This window comes from Varroa jacobsoni, unplaced genomic scaffold (assembly GCF_002532875.2).
Source record: "Varroa jacobsoni isolate VJ856 unplaced genomic scaffold, vjacob_1.0 scaffold_1117, whole genome shotgun sequence".
NCBI lineage: Eukaryota > Metazoa > Arthropoda > Arachnida > Mesostigmata > Varroidae > Varroa > Varroa jacobsoni.
The window spans coordinates 22,827-31,014 of NW_019214019.1; the positions used below are offsets into that span (position 1 = coordinate 22,827).

At 38.6% G+C, this 8,188-nt stretch overlaps 1 protein-coding gene across 1 annotated transcript; it reads right to left on the reverse strand.

The window, feature by feature from the left end:
* Positions 1-348: 348 nt before the first annotated feature.
* Brms1 (breast cancer metastasis-suppressor 1-like protein) lies at positions 349-6,978 on the reverse strand. The gene is made up of 6 exons (XM_022844579.2): positions 6,729-6,978; positions 5,328-5,418; positions 4,867-5,074; positions 4,056-4,178; positions 3,086-3,657; positions 349-2,477 (listed from the first exon to the last, which is right to left on the reverse strand). Exons 1-5 carry the CDS (start codon positions 6,838-6,840, stop codon positions 3,451-3,453), a joined length of 741 nt encoding a protein of 246 aa, XP_022700314.1. The 5' UTR covers positions 6,841-6,978; the 3' UTR covers positions 349-2,477; positions 3,086-3,450.
* Between the last annotated feature and the right edge of the window lie 1,210 nt (positions 6,979-8,188).

Below are 8,188 nucleotides of genomic sequence, written 5' to 3' on the forward strand. Positions count from 1 at the left end.
TACACATCAACAATTATATACAAGTTTACATTATCTGTAAGTGTTACAATTCTTGTTTTACTATAATAATATATATGTACAAAATTGGGCGCATCATTTGCCATCGTTTAATGTGATGCAATTTTTCGCAAATAAATAAGGCCGATTTTAATTGACAAAAACTGTTTTTCAATAAAACTGTCAGAGTTTTTGTTGTACATGCTGATTATATCCTTGCTTAAAGGATACAGGGCTTCGGTATACCATTAAGCTCCAGATTCAAAAAAAAACAACCTAGTTTTCATTGATATACATCTACGTTTCGAACCTAACATACGGGTTATCTGTTCATTGAGCGATCCACGATACTTAATGTGGCAGAAGGTTTTATTTATTCGTTATCCCGCGATGTCTAAGCGCTATATCGAGCACATCGCAATCAAAATGACAAACTGGTTACCCAAACGATTTACTGCGAAGGGATAACAGACGATTACAGAAGTGGCACTTAAGTTTATCAAAAACAATTATCCGTTCAGACACAATTCTCGATTAGCTACTACGATATAAACAAGAATAACTTCGAACAGTCGGTCGGTTTCGTATTTCAACGGATTTCATGCTTCGACCTTCAAATTTTCATGCCAAAAACTGTTATACATACTATATTTGGTTCAGCACTTAGCTAAAATCACACCATTCACCCCATATATCCTACTCATTCTTCTTTCTACTTGCGCTCCATGATTGCAGTAATAAAGGCGCCGCATGACGCATAGACGTAAATGCACCTCCTGTTTGAGAAAGCGCAATTCTGTCACAGATTTTAACGATTGTCAATTTTCGTTCACTGGACACATTCACTAATAACGTTCAAATTTACTAGTTAACTGCATTCTTTGCAGTTTCTCTTTAGTCAAATTCGATGCTCATACGGCGAGAGGTGTTCAATATTTATATACCCTGTGGAAACTCGTTTTACAGAATATATTAACAATGGAAGTTTTTGCATGAAGATTATACATTCGGGGGTGTTTGCAATGAGCAGAAAGTAACTCCATGATGGCATCGATTCAAAGGTTAAACAAGGGTGGATTGAAATGATCGATTGCGGTCAGATCGGTTTCAAAAGTATACACGATGGTAGCTCAATGAAGGGACAGCACAATTTTCGCACATCGCATCCCTTGTGCCCAATTTCGTGTACGGAAACAGCAGAAGGCGCTATCTTAATTGGTCATTTTCCTAAATATAGATAATTAATTCGGCTCAATTGGAGTAATGGAAGTTGATATTTAAGACCATCTACAAAGGTTTCCAGGTGTTATTTAAATACGCTTGCCTATTAAAACTTGCCGAAACATGTAAAATTTTGCCGAAACGCGATCTGTCAGCAGGTATCGTTCAGAAGCGCATTTAAGGGACAAACATTAATTGCTATTTTTCACCAGTGCAATTTCTTAACTATAGCCTACAGCCGAAGAGTTCATCAAAAAATTAAGAAAACATGCCAGTCTAATCATAGCTATGTTTTTAAATACAAATTAGTTAGCCCCAAAGACCTCGTACTCTACTTGCAAGATGCGGCGCAAGTATGCTGCGAGTTTACTTTCTGATGTGCGAAGATGTTCATGTAAATTTGCATTTCTATGATAACAGAGTAATTTTTTTTCTTAATCTTGTTGAGCCATTTCTGCCATTGTTCAGATTATAAGTAGGTTTAGAGTACAAAACATTTCATTCTAGGGCTTAATCTTATCAACCCCTTTAAAAACAACATACTCATGAATAATATTCCCCTCCAAAGTACGTCGAATTTAAGATGGATCTGATAGTGAGAGGCAACGTTTTCACATACAATTTTCAAGCATTCAAGTTACAATGATTCCTTATATTCCAAAAATGTGTAACATATTTTTCTTGAGCCAACTTGCTATATTTTGATTATTGTACTTGGTTTAGAAACTTGAACCCTTCTCAATCTAAAGAAGACAACGACCAATGGGGGATAAACACGAAATTAAGGAAATATACATTAAAAAAGTCCCAGCAATCCATAATATCGGCATCGATCAACTCAGTACCTCCGTCGTACACTCAGATTGTTAGGCCAAAAGCCCCAGCTCACAGTGAGCTTCGAGCATATACAGCTGCATCTAAAAATACTTAAACTACCTAAAATAAGTCGTTCTACGTCTAAAATTAGCACGCACATGTACTTATTATACAATAGTTTAGTCAGAATTTAATAATAAACACGATGTTCTTATAATGATCCTCATCGTTATTATGGTTGATGAATTTCGACCAGATTATTTTCGGAGTGGTTGTCGTTTGTTATCTTGCTGTTGTTGCTGACGTTGTCTACTTCTGCTGCTGCTGATCCCTCCGCGTGGTCGTACACTATCGCACGCACGACAAATGATTAATTGCTATATACAGTGTGGCGATGGAAGGCTCCATTCCTCGTCCGTCAATCTGTTCAAGTAGTATACAATCTGCAACAAACATTACACAACTCATCAAAATGTTGTATTCTAAGATTCTAGTTAACTAAAGATTTCATTTAGATTACCTATTATAATTAAGATGGGGCTGATTTTTGACTCAACCTGGAAATGGACTAAAATTCAAGGTGGAAAGCGTTTGATTCGTTCCGCATCTAAAGGATAATAATGCGCACTAAATATAAAAAGCAGGAATTATATTTAACATAATTTCAGATTCTAGAATCACTTCATGGAATATCAGAGATAGACTAATACACTGAAATAGCGGGACAGTATTGACTTGTTCATTAGTATAGTTAAAGTTGATCAGTGTGCAGGTCAATACAAAATTTACATTGGAGTCAAATTTTAACGTTAAAAATTGCTGCAACTATCACAGGTAAGTAAGCTCTGGTATAGTTTGCCAAAAATATATTCCTATTACTAAACAAACAAAATGGTTCTCTAAATTACCAATACGACCTAAAGTCGATTGATTTTCGTCGGTCCTTAAAATAATGGCACAAGACCTACTTTCGATTCTACAGTGAACTCGTAATCAAAGCACACATATACATGCATGTTGCAGATCAATCTTGATCACCACGCAAGCTTACCTATGCTGCTCAGGTAGAGGCAGTCACCGTTTCGACGCGGTGACCCACTTTGACGTGTCCTCGGCTCCCTGGGTAGCGTCGTCATCTTATTTATCATGATACAACCCCCACACAATATATACCGTTCTCCGGCGTTAGACCAGCGGGTCATCCAAGAACTAGCTCACTTATTGTTGCACCGAATTACTGCAGAAATTCTTCTCTTAGGTTCTTCCTCATTGCTGGTCGTCGAATTTCGAAGACACAAACACACGGTAATAATGTTTCACACACAATGTCCGTCGAACAATTGGCTTCATCTGTTATAACGTTCGTCCCCGTCCCTTCACAATATTTCGCGTTTCGAACTATTGCGACATTTTGTTTTACGTGTAGAGCGTACCCCGATCACCATTAGAATCTCCGTGCTCCGCCCATCGCGTACCGCGAAGGGCCTTACGGATTGTGGCCCAATCTTCCATTATTTCATTTTCTCGCAGCATATAAACTATATATGGACCGGATACTGTGACGGGCTTCTTGCGCCGTTCGGGATCATTAGGATCAGCCTTACGGGAACGTCCCTTATTACCCTGCGCCATTGGAACAGAAGATATACTTGTTAGTGCACATAAAATGTATATTACTACACGAGATATAAATTAAGTTTATATCAGTATGCTCGGTCGTTTTCAGCGACATACTGTCATATATAGCAGGGGCAACGACGCATCGGGTGGGACAAATTTTTCGCTTGAGTCGAAAATTGAAATATATGAAATTAATGATTAAATACATTGGTACTGCTGTACATAATGTGACTGCACCATGAATATCGTTCGAATTCATATAACTGTTACCAGAGTGGTGTTTAAGAAATTGCCGATACAAATATCCGAACGTGTTATCGTCACCTATAAGATCGTGTGAATCGAATATAGTAGCAAGTGAACTAGCAATACATAAGACAAATCTTACTAGTTTATAATACCTTGTGCATATTGCAGAAGTCGGCCATGATGTAGGAGGCTGGTTGTGTTCTCTCCTCTTCCATTTGTCGGATTTTTTCTCGGATTTCGTTGATCATTTCATCTTTCAAATTATTAACATCGTTCTGAAATGTAACAGGAATGAAACAATATGTTTATGTACAGATGAATTTAGACATTTACTTTTTTGTTTCATTCAACAACTTCTGCCAGAGTCCATCTATTGGCTCTACAGTTCTTGGCGCTCTACACTAGAGCAACATTTAAAATATCCTGGTAAAAAATAAAGCGAATCAGTATCAAAGAACATTGCAATTCCCTAACGGATATTTACCGGAACAAAATCCTACCGGCGTTCAACCCTCGTTAGATTAGAGGACGATGTGATTTGTGCCATACACAGTCATAAAATGTTTATTAAATTGATATCATTGTGAGTCGCGTTTCTTACATCCTAATAATTAAGTGGAGATAAAAAGGGTGTGTTTTCGCCTTATTTTATAATATTACCGTTGTCGTAGTACAAAAATAGAAGCGGAAGGAACTTGCAAAATTATACCAACAAAATACCCCTTCATTGGAAAAGTGTCGCTACAAGTAGACTTTATAAAATATATTAAGATGGATTTATTTTTTGTTAAGGGGTTGACGTTTTTCCACAACGAACATATATAATAGGTAACAAAAATTGTTTGCTACATCGCTAAAATTTATTTTTGATAGATCATTCCAGTGGAATTTTATATATCAAGTCCGGAAAACATGCTTATACTCTGAGTTGAAACCGTAAAGCACTAAAGATCCTAAACGAACCTCATAAGTTTGTTTAGCGGCGAGTGTCTCCGCTTCGAATCTTGACCTAATTGACTGCGTCCGTAGGCCTAGGTGCACCTTGGCAACCTCAATTCGTGTACTCAGTCCTTCTCGTAGTTCTGCTAATGGTACGAGGTATTCGTCTGCCTGACCACTGCGAATTTCTGCGAGTTTTCTTTCGATCAGCCTTATTCGCTCCGTATACAGCCTAAAGTAGTTAGAAATTTGCTTGATTATATATATATATATATAGCTTTGAATATCAATTACCAAGAAAATCCAAGGTTGACTAAAACTGAGAATCCTTCTAAATTCGTAAGTATAACACAATAGCTAATAATATAGGAAAGCTACTTGCCTTAGATTGAGACGACCAGCGCAAGAATTCTAGAAGTATTTATGCTTCAAGAATATTTATACAAAATGTATATCCATTTTAATTTAATGACTATGACACCTACTGTTCTTTTAGTATGAGAAACTGTCGCTCGAGGTGGATCATATCGTCAACGCAGTCGAGCCTCCGCCGCTCGAAATCGACCTCATCCATTTCTGAAATCGGTTAGGAATCGATGATTTCGAATATTTGGTTAGTGATAATTATAAACAAAAATTCCTTACGGGTAATATAATTGCATGCCAGGCATGATGTGCAATCTGTAATTGGTAAAAATAGAATTTTAAATTAATGATTTGTGACAGCGTGATCGTGCTACATTAAGGTGATCTCATTCATCTATATCATCACAGTAGAAAACACTGATGGAATTCGCAGAATCAAAATGAAATTTAATTGATTCTTTATTCACGGTGACGATTACTAATGAATTGTTGTTTGATAGCTAGCCAGCTACAAAGAGACAACGAATTGAATCTGATAGTTGAAAAACAATTTTGCGTGATACATAGGTTTTCGGCCCATGGCACTATAGCAAGTAGTTAAGTGTGTGCATCTTATGTTTACAACGTCAACCATGTTCAGTTCAGCGTTGCATAGACGTAATGAGAAGTCCGACGCAAAATTGTGCAGACTACGGTATTGTTTAGGTCGAATCTGACGCAACACCCTGATATAGTACCATTTGTCTTTCTAATCTTTTTCTTCATGTCAACTTACAGGAGATAATATACATTGACTGATTCACTGTAATTGTTAACAGTTAACAACAAACCCATCACCATAATCAGCAGGAATGCATTTTAAGCTGATTCTAATACCCACACAGAAAAAACATCGTTTGCTTGCAATAGAGTAGCCCGCTGGTCCTGAACATTCGAAAAGTTCGAATTTGCCTACTTCTTCAGTAACGAAAAGGGAGCTTAAGCAGAATCTTTATAACTGATCGCGGAGATGTACAGCGAGCGCTGGAACATGCATGTTGGCATATGTGTAAGCATCTCTCTTCGTTAGTAAGTAAAGAAAGCCGTATTGTAACATGTAGTCTGTCATCAGCGAGCCTTTTGGGAATGATCGCCCTGGTTAATAAGCGGCACCGGCCATTCATTGACTTAGCCTCTTAGGTATCGCCGCTTCTTCGTTTTTACTATTTCACCCACCCCGAAAACCAGCTGATTCGAAGACCGGTATCCGTGTGTAGACGGGAAGCCCCATCGACTGTTGCCGGTACCACACGCAATAGTGTAGCACACATTGTATTTTGCCGCCATTCGTTGCTTCCGCTATTCAAATGACCAGCTGAAGCATTCCGTTCAAGTAATCCTGGAAGTGGTGTGGGACGCAAACCTCAAGAACAACTAGGAGCAAGACGTTCCTTTATTTAGTTGGCTAGCTGACCTCCCGAGTTAGCCACCCAACCCTGCTGTTTTGCCTGGCTTAACAGTCCCATCACTCACTTACTCACCTGATGAGGAATCATCGTCAGATGCCGAACTGGTATCGGTGTCCTCATTGTCGGAGCTGTGTTCGTCCATCTCCTGATCGGAGTCCTCCTTGACGGCTGTCCGGCGGGACATTCTGCCGCCTCGACAATGCGCTACGGTGGTCGCCACACTGCTCCCGCCGAAAGTCTTCCGTCACACACAACACACGGCCGCCTACGGCTCGCTCCACCAACAACACAACACAACACCACTCGAATCGAAAGCTTGTTGGCTCTTGGAAAGCAGCTGCGACACAGAGTAAATAGACAAACAGTGACGTCACGTCGGATCGTCTGTTATGCATGTGCTGAGCGGGACGAGCCCGCCAATTTCAAAACGAGCCAGACGACAATGCGTATAATACCTCTGAACTGCAACACAAAGAAACCGTTAAGAAAGGGGTGTTAAACTGTGGAGGGGAGCGTAGGCTCTAACAAGCGCCAACCTTCAAATCTTTCTTCCTAAATGTAATTTAGTTTGCTGCTGGCAAAATGATTGCCAGTGCTGTCGGTTTCATTGCTGCATTTAGAATGGTGACGTGCAGAAGGCGCTAGGATTGCTGTTCCGTTTGTTTTTTCAATTACCTGAACTGAAAGAAGCATAAAATAAGAATATTCATGGGTCGTTTTATCAACAGTCTAAGAACAAGGGAGGAGGCGATGCACCGATAAATAGGTATTCTATAATTTTCACTGGGAAAACCCATTAATCTTCCATAGAGTATTGGCTTTGACAAAACTGCTTATTGTGGTCAGGCTTTAGAACTGGTTACAACGTCTATCTATACTTCGAAAGTCCATCATTACAATTGTGACTTGATCGCCGATGTGTGTAGTCGACCTAATAAATACAAAATCTGGTTGCGAAAATTCAGAAGCGTGAAGATCAAGGCGGTTGAATACGAAGGGCGTGTATTAAGAACAAATAGAAATGGCATTGTCTTAGATTATAAAGTCTAGGACCTTTGGAGCAAGTTACGCAATGGTGTTAACGAAAGCAGGAGATCAGCTATATTTAATGTTATTCAGCGCTTCGGTAGTTCTGATGATGAAATTTGTCCAAAACGACTGATAATTATCAGTATTTCGAAAATAGAATTTCAATAGATCGTAGGTGCAAACAGTAAAATAGCGACTGCAAGACATCGGAGAAGTAGCTGTGGACGATGAAAAAAGTTCTATCTGAAACATAAAATTATCATTATTATTAATATTTTAGTATTTGAGAAGTTGCTATATATAATATATTTATATATATCAGTCCTTCTTTTGTTTCCAAAGTAATAAAGCGATAATCGAATTTTAGAAATGTGCTTACTAGTTGCGTCTGAAATGCTGTTGGAAAATTCAAATAATTCGTTGTACGCAAAAAAGGTCATGTTTATTTCCCTTTGATCGGTAAAGCATGTGCGGTGAAAATCTGCTTTTTTTAACGAAGCATA